The following is a 26,640-nucleotide window of genomic DNA, read 5'->3' on the forward strand; positions in this document are numbered from 1 at the left end:
AGGTCTACAATTCACTCTGAATCTATCTTCCCCTTACCTGTTATGTTTAAGTAAATATGGAATTATATAAATCTAAAGAATTACTGTAAATTATTTAACAGGTTTAAAAATAGTGTAAGTTGTGCAAGTTTTAAACGCATTGCACTCAATAACCTATAACTACGTGCTTTTAAGAGTGAAATCATAAAATCCTGAGATAATTTGTGTGCTGTTTACAGTTCACAAGTGTTTAAGTGTTACTGGACAGACACACAACTACTGTGAAAAAGCAGTACAGGTTAAGAGTACCTATTATGGAAATCATAAACTTTAATAGAATATAATTAAGGTTTAAGTGACCAATATGTTTTGGGGCACTTAACTGAATGAAAATGTATTATAGTTTAAATTTGAGAGGCCTTTTATTTTATTTATGTTATATTATATGCAAGTATAGTTGTTTTTTAATATACTTTCAAGATCTGAATTGCACTACAAGTGCACATTCAAAACAATAAAGAATACTTTTTTTATTCACAAGAACACAAAATGAAAGTATGAAAATGTATTAATAGTTTAAATGTATATTAAATGCAGTTAGCTTAGAGTGCTTTTTGACCCACTTAAGTAGGACTAAAGTACATCTTAATGCAATGTCATAATTTAATTAATTAATGAATTAAAATATAACTAAAGTACTGCCAAAAGTACTGACAAGCATTTATGATAAACAACATATACTTTAATGTCATTCCTATTGAATTCAAATGTCATGTATTTTAGTACATTTACAATATATAAATTTAAATGCAATATCAAGAACATTAGTGCTTTAGTATGTTTGTCAACACTTTAAAATAAGTGTACTTCTTAAAGCAAATCAAAGGATTATTAAAACATATTAATTTAAATCTAAAGAAAAAGTTAAATTTGATATTATTACAAAGAGCACTTTTAAAAGTGCACTTAAGTGTATTAAGAATCAGTCATGAAAATGTCTCTTTAAGTCACTTATATGGTTATTTATTATATTATATTATATTATAGTTTAGTATAGTATAGTATAGTATAGTATATGCAAACTACAGTTGTTTTTTTTTAATATAATTTCAAGATCTGAATTGCACTAGTGCATAAGTGCATATTCAAAACAATTAAGCATACTTTTTTTTTACAAGAGCATTAAATGAAAGCATGAACATGTATTAATAGTTTACATTTATATTAAATACAGCTAGCTAAACTTTAGAGTGCTTTTTGACTCACTTAAGTACTACTTATGTATAGCTTTGTACTTGCAAGCACATTTGTTTTTTTAATATACTTTCAAGATATTGCACTACAAGTGCACAATCAAAACAATTACGCATACTTTTTTTTCACAAGAGCACATGAAAAAAAAAGCATGACAATGTATCAACAGTTTAAATGTATATTAAATGCAGGGTCGCACTTTATTTTAAGGTTCAATTCTCGCTATTAATAAATCATTAACTATGACTTTTGCCTCAATAAACTCCTAATTTGCTGCTTATTAGTAGTTGTAAGGTTGTTGTTAAGCTTAGGTATTGGGTAGGATTAGGGATGCAGAATATGGTTGTGCAGAATAAATGCTTTATATGTACTAATAAACAGCCAATATGTTATTAATAGGCATGTTAATAAGCAACTATTTAATAGTATGAATTGTTCCCTATACTAAAGTGTTACCATCATAATTTGATTCATTAAAATATGGTTAAAGTGATGCCGAATATACTGACAGGCATTTGTAGTACACAAAAATATACTTTAATATAATTTCTATGGAAACTGAAATGTCATGTATTTAAACATTTTAAGTTGCATTTTAGCACATTTATAATATATTAAATTTAAATGCAATACCAAGTAAGAACATTAGTGCCTTAGTATATTAGTCAACACATTAAAACAAGTGTCCTTCTTTAAAACATAACATAACGATTTAAAATTAAAGTTAAACTTTAGTTGGACATTATTACAAAGTGCACTTTTAAAAGTGTACTTATGTATGTTAAGAAACAGTCATGAAAGTGTCTCCTTTTAAGTCACTGAAGTGGCCTTTTATTTTATTAATATTATATTACATGCAAGTACAGCTGTTGTTGTTTTTTCAATATACTTTCAAGAATTGAAGTGTACTACAAGTGCACATTCAAAACAATTAAGCATACTTTTTTTTCACAAGAGTATGAAATGAAAGCATGAAAATGTATTAATAGTTTAAATTTATATTAAATGCAGTTAGCTGAACTTTAGAGTGCTTTTTGACTCACTTAAGTAGTACTTAAGTACATCTTTGTACTTGCAAGTACAGTTGTTTTTTAATATACTTTCAAGATTTGAACTGCACTACAAGTGCACATTCAAAACAATTAAGTGTACTTTTTCACAAGAGCATGAAATGAAAACATGAACATGTATTAATAGTTATACTTCTATTAAATGCAGGGTCACACTTTATGTTCAGGGTTTAATTCTCGCTATTAATAAATCATTCACTTTGACTTTTGCCTTAATAAACTCCTAATTTGCTGATTATTAGTAGTTAGTAAGGTTGTCGTTAAGTTTAGGTATTGGGTAGGATTAGATTAAATTTATATTAAAATTATATTACATTTAAATGCAATATCAACATTAGTGCTTTAGTGTTATGTATAAATTATGTATAAATATGTACTTTTTTAAAGCAGAGCAATGATTAAAATTAATGTTAAACTTTAATTTGACATTATAAAGTGCACACTTAAAAGTGTACTTATGTATGTTAAGAAACAGTCATGAAAGTCTCTCTTTAAGTCACTTAAGTGGCCTTTTATTTTATTATATTATATGCAAGTACAGTTGTTTTTTTTAAATATACTTTCAAGATTCGAAGTGCACTACAAGTGCATGTTCAGAACAATTAACCGCACTTCTTTTTTTTTCACAAGGGCACGTGCACGTTTTGCAGAAACAAATACGCACACATGCTCCCGCACACACACACACAAGTAAACGTGCAGCGGGACTTTAATCACAGAAGACGACACGCAGATGGAGCGACTGTGAAGAGCAACGCAGAGGCAGAGAGAGCGAGGAGGATGGGAGGGGAGGGGAGATGAAGTGGATGCAAAACAGAGGACATACTGGAGAGACAGGAAGACTGTAGAGCGTACAGAAGGCTGGATGCCTGAGGAACACTGTGGTTATGCAGAAGACGGCAAGGACAACGTGTAAAAGAAGAACCGGCAGTTAGAGGTGTAAATCACTGCAGCAAAGGTGCTAGCGTCTTTAGCATCAGCGCACTGGGCTCTAGGGAGCAGGGAAGGGCTCTTCATAGAGGAGAATGGCAGCCTGGTTTGCTGGTGTTGCTGCGGCGGGATGGACTGAGTCTCATTCATTATTCTAGGAGAAAACACACCGCCACTGTCTACACAGGCCGTTGCAGCTCTCATCATCCACTATGCGCAGGGATCGAGAGCAAGCACATGGAATTGCGTGCCATCGTCAACAACACAGCAGAACTCTACGTTCCCACAGCAACAGCAGCAGCAGCACATCTAGCATTGATAACATTAGCCCGGGCACCAGCCGAGATATTAGGTAGCACTTTATGTAGCAGTTTTAGTGAAAGCGACAGGAAAAACAGCGTCAGATTTGATTTTTAACTTGCTTATAATTGCATTTTTGATACCTGCAGCTCTCAGGTTTATGTAGAACGTTTGCATATCATTTGGTAGATGGTTGGCGGTGTATACTGTAGTTGCTGTTAGAGTTTACTGAAGTTCGTGGTTGGTATGGTGAGGAGAGCAAATGCTCTAACTGGATTGGCTGATGAAGGCCTCCTGGATACGACTGCTGAAACGAGCAACAGGAAACCGAGTCAAGAACAACATTGGTGTAAGAAACCATACATCTTAATATACACTATTTGCGTGTGCGAGCGAGTGGAAATTGACAGCAAAAGGATATGCTAGTATGTTGCTGACTATTTACTTGTGATTTAATCTTTATATGTTCTTGAATGATGCACATTAATCCCACATTTCACTTGTGACCTTGTTTGACATTAGGTGAGCATGATTTCAAGTAAACATAGTGTCTATGAAGTATGTTAAGGTTTAATTTTTTAAACGTTCTTGAATCTTTCTATAGCTTTTCATGTGCAGGAAATGACGTACAAAGATGCATTTCAGCATATTTATGTGTTATTGATACTAAAACAAGTGCACTTAATTCTATTGAATGTGCACTTGTAGTGTACTTCAGATCTTAAAAGTATAACTATACTTGCAGATAATACAAAATATTAAAATAAAAGTGACTTAATAAGTGACTTAAAGAGAGGCACTTTCATGAGTGTTTCACATTTAAGTACACTTTTAAAAGTGCACTTGGTAATAATGTCAAATTAAACGTTTTGCTTTAAGTACATTTTAAATCATTTTGTCTTGCTTTACAGAAGTACACTTATTTTTATGTGTTGACTGACATACTAAAGCGCATACAAAGTGCTTGATTATGATTTTAACTGCAGTGTTATTCAATTTTATCTTTAAAGATAATATATTAGAAATGTACTAAATTGTAATTTTCATCATTACAAATCACAAATATATTTAAATACTTAAATATATTACATACACATTTCATTAGAACCTCATTGAAGTGTCCTGAAAACATTACATTCAATTTGCACTTAAGTATTTATATTTTTTAATTTTTTTTACAAAAATGATAAAATATCATATATATATGTGACCCTAGAGCACAAAACCAGCATGGGTATGTTAGTAGTAATAGCCAACAATACATTGTATGGATCAAAATTATCGTTTTTTGTTTTATGCCAAAATCATTAGGATATTAAGTAAAGATTACGTTCCATTAAGATATTTTGTAAATTTCCTACAATAAATATATTAAAACATAATTTTTGATTAGTAATATACATTGCTAAGAACTTCATGTGGACAACTTTTTCTCAATATTTAGATTTTTTTTGCACCCTCAGATTCCAGATTTTCAAATAGTTGTATCTCAGCCAAATATTGTCCTATCATAACAAACCACACATAAGTGAATTATTTGAAGATTAAAGATTATTTATTCAGCTTTCAGATAATGTATAAATCTCAATTTTAAAAAAATTATCCTTATGACTTGTTTTGTGGTCCAGGGTCTCTCTCTCACACACACACACACACACACACACACACACACACATGTCTGGTTTATTATCTTTGTGGGGACTCTCCATAGGTGTAATGGTTTGTATACTGTCCACACTGTATTTTCTATCCCCTTACCCTAACCCTACACCTAAACCTAACCCTTACAGAAAACGTTCTGCACTTTTACTTTCTCAAAAAATCTCATTCTGTATGATTTATAAGCTTTTGTACCCATAGGGACCTCAATTTAGGTCCCCATCGTGACACGAGTCCCAATTAGTATGTGTGTATCCAGGTCCCAGGTATATATCCAGTCCCCACCAGGATATATAAACCAAAAGCACACACACACAAACACATACTTTTTTAGAAGTATATTAAAGAGTTTTTTTTATTTATATGGAAAAATATAAGTAATTGTAATATTTTTTCAATCAATCCAACAATGCAGCAGTAAGGTTGTGTGTATAACATTTAACTGTTAATTGTCTTGTATATGTGTGTACTGTAGCTGATCAGGTGCTAGAAGGTGATTATTTTGGACAATTAATGCTTTTCCATCCTAAATGGTACCAGTTGTTTTGGACTTTATACCTATTGTACTGGGTGCATGCAGGTTTGTTTACTTGCTTATGTTTTGTTGATATTTTTTCTTTGTCTTGTACTATACCGATAATGTATATATACTATATCGATAATGGAGATTCGTGGATTCAGTCTCGACGTTTTTGTGTGATGTTGATGTTTCGCCATGTCTGATTAACTTAAATACTACCTTTTCTTTAGTCAGTCAGCTGTTAGTCAGTTACAGTAATAGTAGTCTAACGTCTGTTACAGTTTGAAATGATGTAGCCCATTCGTGGTACTTTGGTTCTGTTTTACTATTATCTATTTCAATTTCAACGTGCTTCGTTATTACCTGTGTCTTGCGGCCGTTGCTAGGTAGGGATCAGTCTGTACGCTGCGGTGTCCTCAGTGTAGAAACGAGATGATGGTCTGTAGGGGCAGTTCCCATTCACTCCAACAGCGCCAAGAAACAAAAATCCAAAATAGCGTTTCTGTGATTTCCCAGAAGAGGAAAAATGTCGAGAGATTGATTACGCTGGTCAGAAAACAGAAAGATTTAACATTTGCCGCCGCTCCCTCAGCAGTTGCACTGTGTGAGAAACCCGCTAATTTTCTGAAATATAATGGCAAGTTAATTTAAAGGGACAGCACCTACAAATTACAATGATCATTGTTTACTCACTCTCATGACTTTTCAAAACTGTATGACTTACTTTCTTCTTATAACAGCTTAAAAGAACTTATTTTGAGATATGTTGTAGTATTTTTTTTAGTTTGGGGACAAATACTCACAATTATTTTGCCTCAATGAACTCCTAATTTGCCGCTTATTAATATTTATTAAGGTTGTTGTTAAGTTTAGGTATAGAGTGGATTAAGGCATTAATATGTGCTTTATAAGTAGCAACAAAGTCCCTTTCAAGGAGTCTGTTCACTCGGCGGCCATACTTGCAACGCAGCTCGTGCAAGACCAAGTCCTATCTAAATTAATGTGGGAATCCTAAAATCTGGAAAACTGCTCGCTGAACTCACAATGAAATTACATATTTCAAATCAGCAACAAAATCTGAAATAAACTGCCCCATGAATGTTGTGTCCTATGCTCAAATAGTGATTAAAAAGCTAATTTTCAAGCTAGACCAGCCAATGTGCATACGCAGCCACAATGTGCTTATGACTGCACATGTGCATTGGCCGGTCCAGCCTTAGGTTTCTATGAAAATGGCATTTCTAATGGCTGCTGCAGTGATGTTTTACCAAACGGCAATTGGCTCTTTCATTTAGAAGGTGGGACTGTTCCGCCATATCGCGCAGTTTCTCCCATTCATAAGTATAGGAGTCAACCGTCTTTGTATTTCTATGGCCTTTGGTAGTAACAGCCAATATGCTAGTAATATGCATGCTAATAAGCAACTAGTTAATAGTGACAATTGGTCCTTAAACAAAAGAACAAAAGTGTTAACATTTTTTTTTCATACAGCGTAAGTCAATAATAACCAAAACTAGTTGCCATTCTTGAAAATGTTGGGAATCAAGCTGTAAATGGCTTACTCTGTCTCTGCTTATTGAAATAGGAGAAACTATTCTGCCATGCGCAAATTACGCACACCATCTCAAAGTAGAATAGCTGTGTATTTATCTTGAGCAAATTAGTAAATGTCATGCTTTTAAAATTAAGGAAGACAATCAAATAGTATCCATGTGTCGTAATCCCTGAAAGTAATGAAGTAAATGCACACATAGAAATACACATGTATATAATAATCTCTTTTTAATCGCCTTTTCCACAGGGTTCAGGGGACTCATATACTAGTCGGCCATCTGACTCGGATGTGTCTCTGGAGGAAGATAAAGAGACCTTACGCAGAGAAGCTGAGAGACAAGCTCAGGCTCAGCTCGAAAAGGCCAAGGTACTGCTGCATGTTTTACTCACTATAACTGAGCGTCTGATTAACTTGCAGTTTGACAAGGGCTTGTCTGAATGTCTGTTTTTCTGTGTAATAGTGTGTCTGTTCAAAATAGCATACCACCTCATGCTGTCTCTTGAGTATGCAGTAGTGGTCAACCAGTAGGGTAAAGTGGGGCAAAACACCCCCCTAAAGGACTATAGCTTTTTTTGGGTGAAACAAAAGTCAAATGTGTTCAGAAAAGTTATTTAGGTTTAGTGACAATGACATAAATTATAAACAAAGTATGAAAAATGTCTAGAGCTTTAATGTTAACAAAAATTAAGTTTGTACCAAGGGGGCGTTTTACCCAAAAAATGCCCCTTTAAACTTTTACAGCAAAATCAGAGTACAGGCCATTTTAGCTCAAAATTAAAAAGAATAAAATCAATAATTATCAATTACAACATTTTAATAGCTTATTTGAATAATTTTTTTAGCTGAATATATATTTTCATTCAAATATTTTTATTCAACCAACTAGTTAGAATTCATTTTATGGAAAAACAAAGGATTTGATGTTCACAACAGAGTAACTACAGTAATTGCCCATTGCTCCCTGGGGGTGTTTTACTCCACTGACTATGTTTGAGAAAAGAAATGTCATTCTGAAAATAAAACTTTATTTTTATTAAATAACACATACTTCCTATCTAAAGGCACTACTGTTCTCATATCATATATATAACCTTGATGTTCTACAAAACAACAATTAAAACACTTACTGCTGAAAATTAGATCATTCACTGTGAAATCCATTTTCTCTCCGGTACATCACCAGTGTAAGCTTCATGGTGAAAACTTCTACATCACTCTTGTCAACGTAGTCCATATTTGCAATCAAAAATGTATCTTGATTTCATCTTGTGGTTATTTGGGGAAAAACAGTAGCGGGTGTTTTCCCCCACTCTACCCTAGATCACAAAGGCTGTCAAGGTCAACATTTGGCAATTTTTTAATTATTACAGTCAGCTGATAAGCTTTTCTGTTTGGCTGATAAGTGTTGGAAACAGCTTTTATTTTGACAGCAAATGGACTTTTATTTTGACAGTGTTAAGAATGGCTGCACCAGATCGCAGATGTGAGCGTAATCAAACTATTTTTTCATATTGTTTCATTTTACAATTAATTATTTCTAATTTAGCACATATGTAAAATAAACAGAAATGTAATTGTGATTGCAATTGTTATGAATGTTATTTAAATTAAACTAATATGATATATATTGGTATGGGCCATCCAAAAATCCATATCAGTTGAGCGCTAGTAGCCTATTCATAGTATAATGTGCACAGTTTGTGCATTTTCTAAATGCATGGAATATATTGAACTGTATTTTGCACTCTCTTTCACCTCTAGGGGTGATAGCTATTTTTAGTGTTTGACATCAATCACATTTTATAATTTATTTATTGAATGCTCACATAAATATTGATAACAAAGCCAGATGGCCTGCAGTAAGCAGACAGAAGTCAAATATTCTTCACCGACCATGTTTCTTGAAATATCTATATTTATTCTCTCTCTCTCTCTATCTCACACACACACACACATTGCAATTGTTACCTCCAATAGTTATTTCCACCTGATTTAACATATACAGTGTAGTTTTGTTGGTATAAATTGTATGCATATAGCTTGGTTCAGTAATGTTAAATCATATTTTTGATTTAGGTACAACCAGTTAATTTATTATTTTTATGTTACCACTTTTTGCAGTACAGTTCTACAAACTGAACACTTTAAATCACTCTTGAAAGTGCCTTAAAGAAATAGTTTACCCGAAATTGAAAAATGGGCCAAATTATTCCATCTTCCCATAAACATTAAATGTTTTTTTTTTTAATCATACAAAGAAATGCTCCAGAAAGAACAAAACAGTGCAATAAACTCCAGGTCTTCTAAAGCCATCCTCCAAAAATTCATTTGGAGGCATAAAAATACAAACAAATGAAACATAGTATATAGTAAGGAGAGTACAGAGCTGTAAAATGAATGTGGACAACAAAAATAAAAAACAAATGTTTGGAAAAATTAAGATTTGAATGATTTCTGAAGGATCATGTGACACTGAAGACTGGAGAGTAACGATGCTGAAAATTCAGCTTTGCATCACAGGAATAAATTACATTTTACAATATATTTAAATAGAAGCAGTTATTTTAAATTGTAATAATATTTCACAATATTACTGTTTTTACAGTATTTTTGATCAAATAAATGAAGCCTCTGTGAGCATAAAAGATGTCAAAAACATTACAAAAATCTTAATTCCAAACTTTTGTTTTCTGTAATTCTGTACACAGAATTTTTGCAATAGCATTCAGTTTTTCTTCCTAAGAGTAGATTTGTCTATTACATAATTTCAGTCAACCAGAGTCTGTGTAGTCAAAGATTTAATATAAACGCTGTGTGTGATTGGTGAATGTGAATGAAGCTGTAGATGCTGATCAATCTGAACAGGCATTTACACAAAAGGTTACAATCACTATGTCTGATCAATACTGCATGTGTAATGGAAAGTCGTGTTACGTAAGAGGCAGACAGTGGCTGGGAAAATAAAACAAGGGTTCAAAAATGCAGAATATTTTAAAAAGCTCCTATAATAAACATTACAAATTACAATAATACATTGCATATCTTTTTATTTGATTAGAAAATAAAGGTAAACAGACTGAGATAAAGTAAGGGAAGATAAAGCAGCATTGTCTTGACAGATCATGGAGAGTCAGGTTTGCATGTGATCAACCCACCATCCCCATTACCATTAGAGGACACTGTGTCCTCTGTTTGGTACACCCATAATTCATTGCGTGTCAGCCCATCATGTGGAAGTGAATTACATTGAGTCCATACTGATTTTGCCCTTGTGTGTCAAACACCCATGTTCCTGCTTTTCTTGTATTTCTGTATTTATTCCCATATAAGTGGATGAAATGGGTCTGTCAAGGTTTTTTACCCATGGGAAAAGGGTGGAAAATTAACAGTATTAACATATTTCCCCCGTTGATTGATTGCATTACGGATTGCAAATATTTTTTAAATTACAAGTTTTATGGGATGTTATGTTTAAGTATGCAAATAAGGCATTATCTAATTAAATATGCATTAATTTGCATACATTTTCAGACAATAAATCAGAACACTGGGTAAAGTCAGGTTTAAAATTATTCTTTCTGTGTTAACATATATAAAGCAAAAGGTTATTAATAAGGTTTTTTTTTAAATATTTTCTATTTAAATATATATATTTTTAATTAGAAAATACTCTCAACAGCCAGAAGAAATGCCTTTTTAAGAATAAAATGTTATATAAAATCAGGCAAGCTCCTCAGTAAATGTCTTCAGAATATAAATAGTAATAAAACCGCCAAGTTCTGTTGAAGTGGTAGGGAAAAAAAGCTTTTGAGGAAACAGCCTGTAAAAATATGTATAGTAATTGAAATCTACAGACACAAATAGATAATGTGCAATACTTAAAAGCACATTTTAAATGTTTTCTTTCACTAATGCAATGTTTGCCTTAAATGACAAAAAAAGCAACATAAAGGTTACAGTTCGTAAGTCTGCTTAACCCAAACAATCGTTTTGTCTGGGGAAAAGGTTGACATTTAGCTTGTTTTTCCAGGATAATTCTGTGATATTACTAAAATTAAAATTCTGTCATAATTTATTTATCTTCTTCCATGTTCCACAATTGTTGTTAAAACCTTTCTCTTCGACTATTCATTAATGTTTCATACCATTCTCACTCTTTGTCCTTCTACACAGTCTAAACCAGTGGCATTTGCAGTACGTACTAATGTTGGCTACAGTGCTTCTCTTGAAGACGACGTCCCTGTGCCCGGAATGGGAATCTCATTTGAGGCTAAAGATTTCCTTCACGTTAAAGAAGTATGTATTTACACGTGTATCCATATCCGTATTCACAGAAGATATTTAAGAACAAATGTTTATTATGGCTGACTTAAAATAGTTTTAGTGTTTAAAAACCCGAAAAATAAAATTAATACTGTATTTCCATATCACAATAAAAAAAACACACAATAGTCAAAATAAAGCATGCATCACAGATTTGACCCAAGATTAGTTTTTCACATTATTTCTTCTTTTCACTTCAGTTTTCACTCTGCAAAGGATAAGACATTTTTATGGTACTTGATATATTTAAGATTGTCTATGGCCTTGAATTTTTTCTTTGTAAGGTTCTGTGGGAATGGTATTTTAATGATGATAAATATGCACTGTGGGTGACTTTTGTGTGTTTAATGACAGAAATTTAATAACGACTGGTGGATTGGTCGATTGGTAAAAGAAGGGTGTGACATCGGTTTCATCCCAAGTCCAGTGAAGCTTGAAAGCATTCGCATCCACCAGGAGCAACGTGCAAAACAAGGAAAATTTTACTCGAGGTATCAACAAATGCACAACAAAGTTCTTCACTAAACGAAATATACAAAAAACAGACAATATAGCCTTAATATGACCGCTTTCAACAAAACTAGACTTAGATTACGCTTCCCTAAAGCATCCTTTGTGAAAAAAAAAGTGTGCTTAATTGTACTTAAAATCTTGTGTATATTTAAAAAAAAATTGTACTTGCAGATAATGTAATATTAATGAAATAAAAAGGCAATTTAAGTGACTTAAACAGAGACGCTTTCATGATACACTTAAGTACATTTTTAAAGAGTGACCTTCGTAATGTAAAAGTTTATTTTAAATTTCATATTTTTAAGACAAAATAATTATAAAATTGCATGTAAAGATGTACTTATGTCCTACTTAAGTTTGTTAAATGAACTTTAGAGTGCTTTTTTACCCACTCTAAAGTTCATTTAACATGCAGTTAAGTGTCTAAAAGCATTACATTCAGAACCATTTAAGTATATTCATTTGAAGTATTTTGTTTCTATAAGTATAACTTTTTTTTAAAAGTACACTAGTGTACTTCTTTTTCACAAGGGATCTGAGGCCTAAGTAGGTTGTAGAGATGACTTTACACAATGTACTTAGGCTTACAATGCTTTTAATCTTAACTTTTGCTATGTCTTGCTAAAAAATAAACAGGTTTAAATGGCTAAGTGTTTTTCCTTCAAAAGAGCACTTTTCAGTACCTTAAACAAGAAAACAGCACCCCTTTTTTGATTCATGATTCTATGTTATTCTTCTCTTTCACAGTAAATTAGGGGCAAACTCTATATCTAGTTTAGGAGACGTGGTTTCAAACTCACGTAAATCAACCCCTCCATCCTCAGGTACGTTATCACCACTGAGTGTCACTTTAAATCTCAGCTTTATGTTTTTATTCACATTATTCAGCACATCAAACAATGTTTGATGTTTTGTGAAATACTTGGTACTTTGTATTATGTCACATTATATTATATTGCAGTTTCAACACATCCTCTACCCTAGTCAAAAAATCCTAGAGGAATGTGAATGGGATTCACTTTGGGAATTTTATACTTTAAGAGAGACACTTTCATGACTGTATGTTTCACACTTAAGTACACTTTTAAAATATGAATTATATTTTATTGATAAACTGCAGAGAAAATGTAAAATTAATAAAATAAAAGGCCACTTCAGTGACTTAATAAGAGACACTTTCATGACTGTATGTTTCACACTTAATTTCACTATGTCAAAGTATAAGTTTTACTTTTAAGTACATTTTAAATGTTTTATTAGTCTGTTGTCGTGCTTTAAAGAAGTACACTTTAGTATGTTATTCGATATTAGATTTAAGTAAATGTACTAATTTACAAGTTTATCATTAAAACTGTGTCGTTACAAATTTAAAATGCACTAAATACTTGTGAAAAAAGTGTTATTGTATTGAATGTGCGCTTGTAGTATACTTAAAATCTTAAAAGTGGATATTAAGTATATTTTTTTGATAAACTGTAGAGAAAATGTAAAATTAATAAAATAAAAGGGCACTTAAGTAACTTAATAAGAGACACTTTCATGGCTGTATGTTTCACACTTAAGTACACTTTTAAAAAGTGCACTTTGTAATATTGTCAAAGCATAAGTTTTACTTTAAAGTACATTTTAAATGTTGTATTGGTCTGTTGTCCTGTTTTAAGAATGTACACTTTTGTCACGAATCTGGTCGGTGCTCCACGGACTACCCACCACCAGATGTCTCTCTCACCTCTTTTTACTCCCTGGCCGTTACGTGGCATCCTGGACTGCATCTCCCATCCACCACCGCGCTGATTACGTCAGCCCCCATGACTAATCAGGCGCCCCATAAAACCCCCGGACTTCCTTGTACCGATCGCGGTTTGTTGAGTGTTTAGTGATTATTTCCTAGTGTTCCAAGTGTTTCCTAGTTTCTTCGTTCCCTTCTGACCTTCGCTCTTGTTTTTGGACTACTCTCTCTCGGATCGCCCCTCTCGGATATTGTTCGCCCCTCGTTGGACTCACGCCTGCCTTACTGACTCCCTTTGTGTTTCGTCTTCATCATTCCTGATTGTACCTGTGATTACCCTGCCTGCCTGACCATGTATCTGCCTCGTCCATTAATAAAAAGCATGCATATGGATCCGCTCGCCTCTCGTCACTCTCTCATCGTTACAGAACAAACCGCCACCACAGGATCCAGCAGCTCCACCCCCGGACAATCAGCCGATACGGACACAGACAGAATTCTCTCCCGGATCAAACAGAAAACACACACACTCGAACATTATACCCGTGAGTTTATTTCAATTGCTAATTATTCCACTCTCCCGGACTGTATTAAGATTGAGGTGTTTTGTGACGGCGTGAACCAGCCCCTCCGTGCGCGACTAAGACGCAAGGGCCCGCGCTCGTCGCTGGAGGCGTTTCTGAACTTTGCGTTTTTGTGTGTGGGTTCGCCGTGCACTGTCGGGGTCGCGGAGAGGGAACGCGACAACGCGGTAATGGCGACCGCGCGTCCCACTCGCAAACTAGCGGTCTTGCCGGATCATGATGCCACAAACAAGTTTGCCGCCTGGATCGCTCGAGAAATGGCGGCCGTGTCAGAGCGCGCTCATGCTATGGCGGTGTCAGCAGAGCCCACGCACAAGATGGCGGCCGCGCCGGAGCGCGTTAACGCGGTAGCGGCGACAGCGGAGCCCGTTCATACGATGGCGGCGGCGCCAGTGCGCGTTCACAAAATGGCGGCGACTGCGGAGGCCGTTTGCAAGATGGCGGCGGCGCGGCGTGCGCTCACAAGATGGCGGCGACGGCGGAGCCCGTCCACAAAATGGCGGCTATCACAGAGCTCCGTCACGTCACAGCTGCCATACAAGAGCCATTCAAAGGTACAGTTACATTTCCTGAGTCAAGTCAAGTTTCCGAGTCTAGTCTAGTTGCAGCTGTAATTCCTGAGTCAACTCAAGTTTCCAAGTCAAGTCAAGTTGCAGCTGTGTTTCCTGTGTCAAGTCAAGTTTCCTTGCCGAGCCAAGTTGCAGCCGTATTTCCTGAGTCAAGCAAGTTTACTGCTGCTGTTCCTGTGTCAAGTCAAGCTGGGGCTGTGTTTCCTGCATCAGGTCAAGTCAGAGCTGCTCTTCCTAAGGCAAGTCAAGCTAAAGCAGTTCTTCCTGTTTCAAATCAAGCCAGAACTGTAGTTCCTGTGTCGAGTCAAATTACAGCTGTCGCTTCTGTTTCAAGTCAAATTACAGCCACGCCAGAGCCACTGCACAAGATGGCTGCCACGCCAGAGCCACTGCACAAAATGGCCGCCGTCTCCAAGCCGCTCCACAATATGGCTGCCATTCCAGAACCTGTGGTCAGGGCCCGGACGCCACCTGTGGTCATGATGGCCCACGTGCTGGACACACCCCTAATGACAGTACGGGCAGCTAAAGTGGCGCTCCTTGTCGCGGCGGCTACCCCTGAGTCAAGTCAAGACACAGAGTCAAGTCAAGCCAAAGCTGTCGTTCTCCATGAGTCAAGCCAAGTCACAGCTGTTCCCCACGAGTCAAGTCACGTTATAACTGTTGTTCCTGAGTCAAGTCACGTTACAGCTGTTGTTCCTGAGTCAAGCCATGTTGTTCCTGAGTCAAGTCAGGCTACAGCTCAAGCTTCCAAGTCCAGTCAAGCTTCCAAGTCCAGTCAAGCTTCCGCCATCATCCCTGAGCCCGAGTCTGCACTGCTCAAGAGGGCCGCCACGCCAGTGCTTGACGCAAAGATTACCACTAACGCCACGTCAGCCCAGCCAGCGCCTGCTAACGCCACGTCAGCCCAGCCAGCGCCTGCTAACGCCACGTCAGCCCAGCCAGCGCCTGCTAACGCCCCGTCAGCCCAGCCAGCGCCTGCTAACGTCACGTCAGCCAGGCCACAACCGGTCAAGGTCATGTCTGCCTCTTCTGAACCTGCACCAGCTGCTGTTTCTACTAAGTCAAGTCAAGTCACAGCCAAGTCAAGTCATGTTCCAGCTGTTCCTACCAAGTCAAGTCACGTCACAGCCGTTCAAACCAAGCCAAGCAAGGTCACAGCCGTGGCTCCCGGGTCAAGCAAGGTCACAGTCGTGGTTCCTGAGTCAAGTAAAGTCAATGATCTTCACAAGCCAGTTCAAGCCACCGCTGGTCTTCACGTATCAAATCAAGTCACCGCTGATCTCCAAGAGTCAAAGTCCAGTCACGTCCCGCCTGACGGCCCAGAGTCCAGTCACGTCCCGCCTGACGGCCCAGAGTCCAGTCGCGTCCCGCCTGACGGCCCAGAGTCCAGTCGCGTCCCGCCTGACGGCCCAGAGTCCAGTCGCGCCCCGCCTGACGGCCCAGAGTCCAGTCGCGTCTCGTTTGACCGCCCAGAGCCTTGTCACATCATGTCTGCCAGTGTGATGGCAACCGCAATCCTCAGCATCTGGGCCGCAAGCTACGCTCCAGAGAACTTGACGACGACTCCAGAAGTCCTACCCGTCGTCAAGTCTGTGCCAGAGGTCTCGTCTGACCTCCCTGAGCCTTGTCACGTCATGTCTCCTAGCGTGTTGGCAATCGCCATTCTCAGTGTGTGGGCTGCACACTCAGCTCCAGAGGTCTCATCTGTTCGCCAGCCAACTCCAGAGCTCCCGTCTGATCTCAAGTTTGCTTCGGAGGCCCTGTCTGACCACGAGACAGACCCAGAGGCCTCACCAGTTGGAGAAGCCGCGCCAATGCCTCCTGAGGTGTCAGCTTCGGCTGTAGATCCTCCTAGGGAGGCGGCGTTCTACCTCAAACTCTCTGCTTCTCCCCTTATTCTGTCTGCCTCCTCTGTCTCTACTGTTCCTAGGTCCCAGGCCATAACGCGGTTTCCTGCTCCAGAGGTCCCGTCTGGTCCCAAGTCTGCTCCAGAGGTCCCGTCTGGTCCCAAGTCTGCTCCAGAGGTCCCGTCTGGTCCCAAGTCTGCTCCAGAGGTCCCGTCTGGTCCCAAGTCTGCTCCAGAGGTCCCGTCTGACCTCAAGTCCGCCCCTGAGGCCTTCCCCGTAGGAGAAGCTGCGCCAATGCCTCCAGAGGTGCCAGCGTCAGCTGTGGAACCTCTTATGGAGGGGCGTTCACCTCAATACTCTCTGCTTCTCCCCTTCTTCTGTCTGCCTCCTCTGTCCCTGTTCTCCCCAGGTCCCAGTCCATGACAGAGCCACCTGTTCCGCCCGGAGAGCTGCGGCACCTCCTGTTCCGCCCGGAGAGCTGCGGTACCTCCTGCTCCGCCCGGGGGACTGCTGCGCCTTCTTCCCCTGTTCTGTCTGCCTCCTCTGTCCCTGCTTTCCCCAGGTCCCGGATTGTGACGCGGGTTCCGGCTCTGCCTTGGAGGGCTCCTGCGCCTCCTGCTCCTCCTCCAGTTCCGCCCTGGAGGAGTCCTGCTCCGCCTCCAGTTCCGCCCTGGAGGAGTCCTGCTCCGCCTCCAGTTCCGCCCTGGAGGAGTCCTGCTCCGCCTCCAGTTCCGCCCTGGAGGAGTCCTGCTCCGCCCGGACGTCTACTCTGCCTCCTGCTCCGCCCCGGAGCACTGCTCCACCTCCAGCTCCGCCCTGGAGGACGCCAGTGCCCCATGCTCCGCCTCCGGCTCCTGCCTGGAGGGCTCCCAAGCCTCCCGCTCCACCCCCGGCTCCACCCTGGAGGGCCTTTGCCCAGCCAGTGCTGCCTCAGTCTCCTGGCCCCCACCGCTCCCCTGGACTGTTTTTTCTGTTGTTTCTGTTGGAGCGTCTGGAAGCCGCTCCTTGGGGGGGGGCTATGTCACGAATCTGGTCGGTGCTCCACGGACTACCCACCACCAGATGTCTCTCTCACCTCTTTTTACTCCCTGGCCGTTACGTGGCATCCTGGACTGCATCTCCCATCCACCACCGCGCTGATTACGTCAGCCCCCATGACTAATCAGGCGCCCCATAAAACCCCCGGACTTCCTTGTACCGATCGCGGTTTGTTGAGTGTTTAGTGATTATTTCCTAGTGTTCCAAGTGTTTCCTAGTTTCTTCGTTCCCTTCTGACCTTCGCTCTTGTTTTTGGACTACTCTCTCTCGGATCGCCCCTCTCGGATATTGTTCGCCCCTCGTTGGACTCACGCCTGCCTTACTGACTCCCTTTGTGTTTCGTCTTCATCATTCCTGATTGTACCTGTGATTACCCTGCCTGCCTGACCATGTATCTGCCTCGTCCATTAATAAAAAGCATGCATATGGATCCGCTCGCCTCTCGTCACTCTCTCATCGTTACAACTTTAGTGTGTTATTCAATATTACATTTATAAAAGAAACATTTTAAATGTACTAATTTACAAGTTCATCATTACAAGTGTGTAATTCCAATATATTTAAAATACATTACATACTTTCGAAAAAAATGTTATTGTATTGAATGTGCATTTGTAGCGTACTTAAAATCTTAAAAGGGGATATTAAGTATATTTTTGGATAAACTGTACAGGAAATGTAAAATTAACAAAATAAAAGGCCACTTAAGTGACTTTATAAGAGACAATTTCATGACTGTATGTTTTAAACGTAAGTACACTTTTAAAAAGTAGACTTTGTAATATTGTCAAATTATAAATTTTACTTTAAAGAACATTTTAAACATTTTATAATTCTGTTGTTGTGCTTTAAAGTACACTTTAGTGTGTTATTCGATATTACATTTAAAGTAAAAACATTTTAAATGTACTAATTTACAAGTTCATCATTACAAGTGTGTAATTCCAATATATTTAAAATACATTACATACTTTCGAAAAAAATTTTATTGTATTGAATGTGCATTTGTAGCGTACTTAAAATCTTAAAAGGGGATATTAAGTATATTTTTGGATAAACTGTACAGGAAATGTAAAATTAACAAAATAAAAGGCCACTTAAGTGACTTTATAAGAGACAATTTCATGACTGTATGTTTTAAACGTAAGTACACTTTTAAAAAGTAGACTTTGTAATATTGTCAAATTATAAATTTTACTTTAAAGAACATTTTAAACATTTTATAATTCTGTTGTTGTGCTTTAAAGTACACTTTAGTGTGTTATTCGATATTACATTTAAAGTAAAAACATTTTAAATGTACTAATTTACAAGTTCATCATTACAAGTGTGTAATTCCAATATATTTAAAATACATTACATACTTTCGAAAAAAATGTTATTGTATTGAATGTGCATTTGTAGCGTACTTAAAATCTTAAAAGGGGATATTAAGTATATTTTTGGATAAACTGTACAGGAAATGTAAAATTAACAAAATAAAAGGCCACTTAAGTGATTTAATAAGAGACACTTTCATGATTAATTTTCTGAACACACTTAAGTACACTTTTACATAAAGTGCACATTGTAATAATGTTAAATTATTAAAAATGTTTAAAATTTTACTTTAAAATACATTTTAAATAAATATGTTCTAATCATCTTTTGTTGTGCATTAAAGAAGTACACTTATTTTAATGCGTTGATTAACATACACATGTAAATCACTTAATTTTTTAAACAATGATGGTGTTATTTGATATTGCATTTAAGTGTATTATATTTTAAAAGTACTAAACTGTAACTTATTTAAAATACATTTAAATACATGACATACAGTTTTTAATAGAAATGACAATAAAGTATTTTTTAGTTTTTCATAAATGCTTCATTACATTCAGCAGTACTTTAACCATATTTCAAAGACAACAGACGTAATTATGAAATTACATATACATGTAAAGATGTACTTAAGTCCTGCTTAAGTGAGCCAAAGAAAAGATTAAAATTGATCTAACTGAATGTAATATTAATTTATACTGTAACACAATTTAATTTCATTGCAATTAACATGCAATTAAGCATCCAAAAACATTACATTCAGTTCATACGCACTTAAGTACTCTTTAAGTATGCTAAAGTGTACTTCTTTTTCACCAGTCCATGTTTTTAACGAAATGCTGTGTGCTTCAATGCATAACTGTAATTTGTTGTCTCATAAATGACTGTTGTGCATTTACAACTGTCTGTATGAGTTCCGCTGTGTTTTGCCGTGGCTCATATGTACATGTGCGTGTTTATATATGTGTGTGTAGCTGTGGATATAGACGCTGCAGGGTTAGATCCAGAGGAGAGCGACCCTCCTCCCCATCAGCGTTCTCCCAAAGCCAGCCCAAACACAGTAATATCCCCTTTAGCCCGTGAGAAACGAATGCCTTTCTTTAAGAAGGTAAAGCATGCCGATGGACGCTCCCTCCTTCTGCATCTCTCTCCGTCACAGCAGCATCGCACAGAGCCTGTTCGCTCGTCATTGTCCGAATGTCCATGCCAGCTTATTCCACTCACTCTTTCCCTTCTCTCTCCCTGTCTTGTCTTTTTCCCTCTGTATCCCAATCTTTCACACTACCTTGGTCTTTTCTTTTTGTCTGTTTCCCTTCCTCCTTTCCTCAGCTAAGCAGAGGCATAAGTCGGTAAGTCAGGCCTCACAAAGAGCCGTGCGGTCAGTGGACTCCTGAGGCCTGCAGCGGCTCATTCCTGTTATGCAGTACTTACAGTTTATTAATCATAGCTTATTGTTATTTACACAATGGCAAAATGAACAGAATGGGAGGATGGAAACTGAAGGATTTACAATCTGAAGATAAATAAAAGTTTGGAATAATTAAGACTTTTAAATGTTTTAATGCTCACCAAGGCTACATTTATTGGATCAAAGATAGAGTAAAAACAGCCATATTGTGAAATATTATTACAATTTTAAAGGAATGCTTGCTATGTGAATATATGTTAAATTGTAATTTATTCCTGTGATGCAATGCTGAATTTTCAGCATCATTACTCAAGTGTCACATGTTCCTTCAGAAATCAATCTAATATGAAACATTTCTGATTATTATAAATGTTGAAAAGAGCTTTGCTGCTTCATATTTTTGTGGAAACCGTGATAGAAATACTTTTATTCAACAAGGATGCATTAAATTGATCAAAAGTGAAAGTAAAAACATTTATAATATTACTTCTTAAAAAGACTTCTTTTGCTGTTCTTTTGGACTTTCTATCCATCCAAAATATTATCCAAAAATATTAAGCAGAAAAAAGTGGTTTTAGCATTGATATTAATAAGAAACATTATTAATACTTGAGCACCATAATAACTGAACATCAAATCAGCATATTAGAATGATTTTTGAAAGATCATGTGACACTGAAGACTAGAGTAATAATGCTGAAAATTCTGCTTTGCATCACAGGAATAAATTACATTTTTAAATATATTAACATAGCATTAACATTCTTTTAAATTGTAATAATATTTCACATTATTGCTGTTTTTATTGTATTTTTAATCAAATAAATGCAGCCCTGGTGACCATAAGAGACTTTTTATAAACCATATATAACATATATATGCCAGAATAGAATGTTTTACAGGTTTTTTACAGTGATGTCAAAGAAGAACAATTTTTGGTTCCACGAAGAACCTTTCAGTGATGAGTTCTTAAAAGAACCTTTTTTTTCTTAGTGTGAAGAACATTCTTAAAATCTAAAGAATCTTTTGTGGAATGGAAAGGTTCCATGGATGTTCTTCATCTTCATGGTTCTTCATGAAACCATTGATGCCAAACTCAAATTAATACTGTTCAAACTATAGTGAATTTTAATTTTTTTTTAAATATTATTATTATTATTTTAATTTCACACCTTGTATTTACATAATTTTAAGAAAAGTAACTACTATGATTCCATCTTTAACAGGACTGTCTAGTCCTACTCCTGGAGGGCCACAATTACTGCAGAGTTTAGCTTTACCTGCCAACTTTCTAATAACCAAGAAGACCTTGATTAGCTGGTTCAGATGTGTTTAATTAGTTCTGTAGCTAATGGCCCTTCAAGAGCAGGACCGGACTCCCCTGATCTTTAAAAATGGTACATGTCATATTTTATCCTAGACATGAAAATGTACAACATAGTAGGAATGATCGCATGGCCACTACTCAGTAACCTCTTCACTGTGTGGGTCTCCCTTCTGACATTTCTCCTTTTTACAGCTTCAGATTTGTTTGTTTGTTTGTGTGTGCATGTTTAAACATTAAAATTATTGTTTATACAAAACTGTATAAATAATAATTTTCTAATTTGCTTAATACAGTGCTGTTACAAAAACCTATTATTAACAATCATTTACTAAACCTCCCAATATATATGAAACGCCTGATGTGTGTATGTAAACTAAGTTTTCAGTTGGGTGTCAAACTTAATTTAAGCTGAGACAAAACTAATGCATTGCGTTAGTTAACTATAGAAATGCATTAAAATTGTCACTAACAATCCAGCTAAATGCAAAAGTATTTAACAAGAACTGGACATTCTCAGCCTGCTGATGTTAAATTTGACACTTGCAGTCTAGATCTTAATATGGATAATTAGTATATGCAATCAGCTCTAGTTTTCCCCCGCTTTTCTCTCTCCTAGCTGTGATTGTGTTGGTGTGTGTTCTGTTTGTATCCTGTGCACACAGTGAAGAGGTTAACTGTGTGTTTTTGTGCTGCTCTACAGACAGAGCACGTTCCTCCGTATGATGTGGTGCCGTCTATGAGACCGGTGGTGCTGGTGGGACCGTCGCTCAAGGGCTACGAGGTCAGGTGCTGCAAAACGCATTGTGACATTCACCAAAAAATAAAAATCTGCATGACGCTCAAACCCCTTATGATGTTTTGGTTCTTTGGAGATATTTGGTAGAATGTCCAAGCTGCTCTTTTCCATACATTTAATCTACCGTCAAGGTCTAAAAATGACATTGTTTTTAAATGGAAAGCACTGAAAATAAACACCATGTAAATCAATAAAAAATACTTGTAAAAATAGTTAAAAAGAAACGGCAAGTAAAATTGAATTGAACTCTTCAAACTTCAGCTGACAAAATTCAAATCTAAACTCCCAGAATCCCTTGAGGCTCAATCAAGCTTCCCTTCTGTGTACTGTTTCTAATCAATTTAGACTCATTTAAGCTTCCACTCTAATATTTCTAATCTATCTAGCTATCTAAAGCATGCTAGCAACATGCTAGTAACATGCTAATCATGCTACAAACATACTAGTAACTTGCTAATCATGTTAGAAACGTGCTAACGACACGCTAGTAACATTGCTAATCGTGCTAGCAACATGCTAGTAACATGCTAATCATGTTATAAACATGCTAGCAACATGCTAGTAACTTGCTAATCATGCCGGAAACATGCTAGTAACATTGGTAATCGTGCTAGCAACATGCTAGTTACATGCCAATCATACTGGAAACATGCTAACAACATGCTAGTAACTTGCTAATCATGCTAGCAGCATGTTAATTATGTTAGAAACATGTTAACAACATGCTAGTAACTGCTGAACAGCATGCTGATCATGTTAGAAACATGCTAACAACATGCTAGTAACATGCTAATCATGTTAGTAACATTCTAATCATGCTAGCAGCATGCTAATCATGTTAGAAACGTGGTAACAACACGCTAGTAACATTGCTAATCGTGCTAGCAACATGCTAGTAACATGCTAATCATGTTAGAAACATGCTAGCAACATGCTAGTAACTTGCTAATCATGCTGGCAACATGCTAGTAACATTGGTAATCGTGCTAGCAACATGCTGGTTACATGCCAATCATACTGGAAACATGCTAACAACATGCTAGTAACTTGCTAATCATGCTAGCAGCATGTTAATTATGTTAGAAACATGTTAACAACATGCTACTAACATGCTAATCATGTTAACATGCTAGTAGCATGCTAATCATGTTAGAAACATGTTAACAACATGCTAGTAACTTGCTAATCATGCTAACAGCATGCTGATCATGTTAGAAACATGCTAACAACATGCTAGTAACATGCTAATCATGTTAGTAACATTCTAATCATGCTAGCAGCATGCTAATCATGTTAAAAACGTGCTAACAACATGCTAGTAACATTGCTAATCGTGCTAGCAACATGTTAGTTACATGCCAACATGCTAGTAACTTGCTAATCATGCTAGCAGCATGTTAATTACGTTAGAAACATGTTAACAACATGCTACTAAAATGCTAATCATGTTAACATGCTAGAAACATGTTAACAACATGCTAGTGACTTGCTAATCATGCTAGCAGCATGCTAATCATGTTAGAAACGTGCTAACAACACGCTAGTAACATGCTAATCATGTTAGAAACATGCTAGCAACATGCTAGTAACTTGCTAATCATGCTGGCAACATGCTAGTAACATGCTAATCATGCTAGCAACATGCCAATCCTGCTAGCAACATGCAGTAATATGCTAATCATGCTAAACGTTAACAACAAGCTAGTAACATGTTAGCCATGTTAGAAACATGCTAGATCATGCGTGAAACATGCTAGTAACTTGTTAATCATGCTAACAACATTCTAGTAACTTGCAAATTATGCTAACAACATGCTAATCATGCTAACAATACTGTAATCAGCATATAAAAATACAAGCAACAAGCTAATCATGCTAAAACATATTAACATGTTCTCAAGCCAACTTAAAGTTTGTTCTCAAACTTTACTCATCTAGTTATTATTATTGTTATATTCTAATTTGTTTGGTTTCTAAAACACCAGTGTGAATGTAATTTAGTCTGAGACAATATATCACAACTAAAAAAAGGGTTGAGTTCCTTTTAGAGTTCAGGTACAAGTCAATCCACTGACTTTTTTGAAGGTTTTTTTTTTTTTTTTTTTTTGAACGTGGTTAGGAGCTCTTAATTTTTAACTCTTAAAGTGCATTAGAGAGAAGAATTTAACTTTAAAAAGCACAAAATCTTTTTTTTTAAATATCGCAATAAATATACACATGAACTGTCTTTTAAATGTTATCCTCATATCTTCATATCTTATCGACACTCATGTTTTTAGACATGCACACAATTTGAGTACGTATATTCTGACTAAGCATTTCTTTTTCCATATTTACACTTACTTGTAAAACATATTTGGATTTACAATGACTTTATGAATGGTTATGGAAAAATAATGTACCAAATTCAAGGCTAAGGCAAACAAAACAAAACAAAAAAATCTGACATGCTCCTTTTGTGTGTGTAAACAGGTGACAGATATGATGCAGAAAGCGCTGTTTGACTTTCTGAAGCACCGCTTTGAGGGGAGGTGAGTCTTTGAGCGGTTCTCTTCCTCCTTGATCCGCTGTTGGGATAGTTTATATATTTGTGTGTGTGTGTGTGTGTGTGTGTCACGTGAGTGTATGATGTTTCTTTAAATAGTCACATCTCATTGCCTTAATTGGCCATGCTGGTCCATAAAGCACACAGACGGGTCACATGGTTGTAGCTTCCCTTGACTGCACTTTCCCAAATACAACTTAGCTGGATTTACAATATGACAGATAAAATTCTATTTATTTCTTTCCAGTGAATCTGAATCAAATCTGATTTTTTTTTTTTTTTTTTTCTTCACAAATTCAGTCCTGGCCAAATTCATATGTGATTTGAAACCTGATACAATTCAGATATTTTTTTCATGTTGCTCATCTGCGACATGTATGTTACATCATGTACAATGTATATGAAGATGCTAATTTCATGTTTTCTTATATTATCAAACAAGAAAAATAATGGACTGCATAGAGAAAAAGGATGTGTGCATTTGTAACTGACTAGACATCTAGTCTAAAACTAAGAAACCCTCAGAAAACACTGTCACACCTATAATATCTGATGACCTTACTGATGTCAAAAGTGCGGGATCAGTAAGATGTTTTTGAATGTCTCTTCTGCTCACAAGGGCTCATTTATTTGACCAAAAATGCAGTGAAAACTATGAAATATTATTACAATTGAATATAACTGTTTTCTGTGTGAATACACTGTAAAGTATAATTTATTTCTGTGATGTAAAGCTGAATTTTCAGCATCATCACTCCAGTCTTCAGTATCACATTCCTTCTGACTATTATTAGTGTTGAATATAGTTGTGCTGCTTTATATTTTTGTGGAAACCGTCATACTGTAAATTTTATTTTTCAGGATTCTTTGATGAATTTAAAGTTCCAAAGAACAGCATTTATGTGAAATAGAAATCTTTTGTGACATTATGAATGTCTTTACTGTCACTTTTGATCAGTTTATTGCATTTGATTGATAAAAATGAAAAAACAAGTATTTTTTTATTTTACTTGGTAGTGCATCACAGTTTCCACAAAACACTTAAGCAGCACAACAACATTTTAACATTGATAATAAAAACAGGAAAAAGCATTTAAAAATCTTACGATTAACCATTTAATACAATATACTTATGTGGATACATGTTGGTGCATTGCAGTTCTATTTCAAGAACCAGCATTTAATTCACTTGTGTAGTTACACTGTCAACTCTATTTGTTTTTTGTAATTCAGGATCTCAATCACGAGAGTAGCTGCTGATATTTCTCTGGCCAAGCGCTCTGTGCTCAACAACCCCAGTAAACATGCCATCATCGAACGCTCAAACACACGCTCCAATCTAGGTGAGTGAAAGAGTTCGACTAAAAG

At 36.6% G+C, this 26,640-nt stretch overlaps 2 protein-coding genes across 6 annotated transcripts in view; both read left to right on the plus strand.

Moving 5' to 3' along the window:
• The window catches only part of cacnb2a (calcium channel, voltage-dependent, beta 2a), a 37,335-nt gene that overhangs the window by 2,382 nt on the left and 8,313 nt on the right, over window positions 1-26,640 (plus strand). The window contains exons 2-10 of one of the 4 annotated variants that reach the window (XM_051114406.1): window positions 2,934-3,882; window positions 7,514-7,633; window positions 11,441-11,563; window positions 11,945-12,081; window positions 12,851-12,927; window positions 20,171-20,304; window positions 22,632-22,712; window positions 25,200-25,258; window positions 26,506-26,615. In XM_051114406.1, the coding sequence (XP_050970363.1) occupies window positions 3,817-3,882; window positions 7,514-7,633; window positions 11,441-11,563; window positions 11,945-12,081; window positions 12,851-12,927; window positions 20,171-20,304; window positions 22,632-22,712; window positions 25,200-25,258; window positions 26,506-26,615 (907 nt within the window). In that variant the 5' untranslated portion in view covers window positions 2,934-3,816. Of the gene's footprint in view, window positions 1-2,933; window positions 3,883-7,513; window positions 7,634-11,440; window positions 11,564-11,944; window positions 12,082-12,850; window positions 12,928-20,170; window positions 20,305-20,525; window positions 20,546-22,631; window positions 22,713-25,199; window positions 25,259-26,505; window positions 26,616-26,640 lie in introns of all 4 variants that reach the window. The other 3 variants (XM_051114408.1, XM_051114407.1, XM_051114409.1) reach the window with 3 other exon arrangements.
• On the plus strand, window positions 13,779-17,269 carry LOC127167967 (calphotin-like). 2 transcript variants are annotated; one of them, XM_051114403.1, is made up of 2 exons: window positions 13,779-16,952; window positions 16,983-17,269. In XM_051114403.1, the coding sequence occupies exons 1-2, from the start codon at window positions 14,883-14,885 to the stop codon at window positions 17,256-17,258; spliced, it is 2,346 nt and encodes a 781-aa protein (XP_050970360.1). In that variant the 5' UTR covers window positions 13,779-14,882; the 3' UTR covers window positions 17,259-17,269. The 2 variants fall into 2 exon arrangements, with proteins under 2 accessions (XP_050970360.1, XP_050970362.1); XM_051114405.1 differs by having other exon boundaries at window positions 17,013-17,269.

The sequence above is a fragment of the Labeo rohita genome, chromosome 7 (genome assembly GCF_022985175.1).
Source record: "Labeo rohita strain BAU-BD-2019 chromosome 7, IGBB_LRoh.1.0, whole genome shotgun sequence".
NCBI lineage: Eukaryota > Metazoa > Chordata > Actinopteri > Cypriniformes > Cyprinidae > Labeo > Labeo rohita.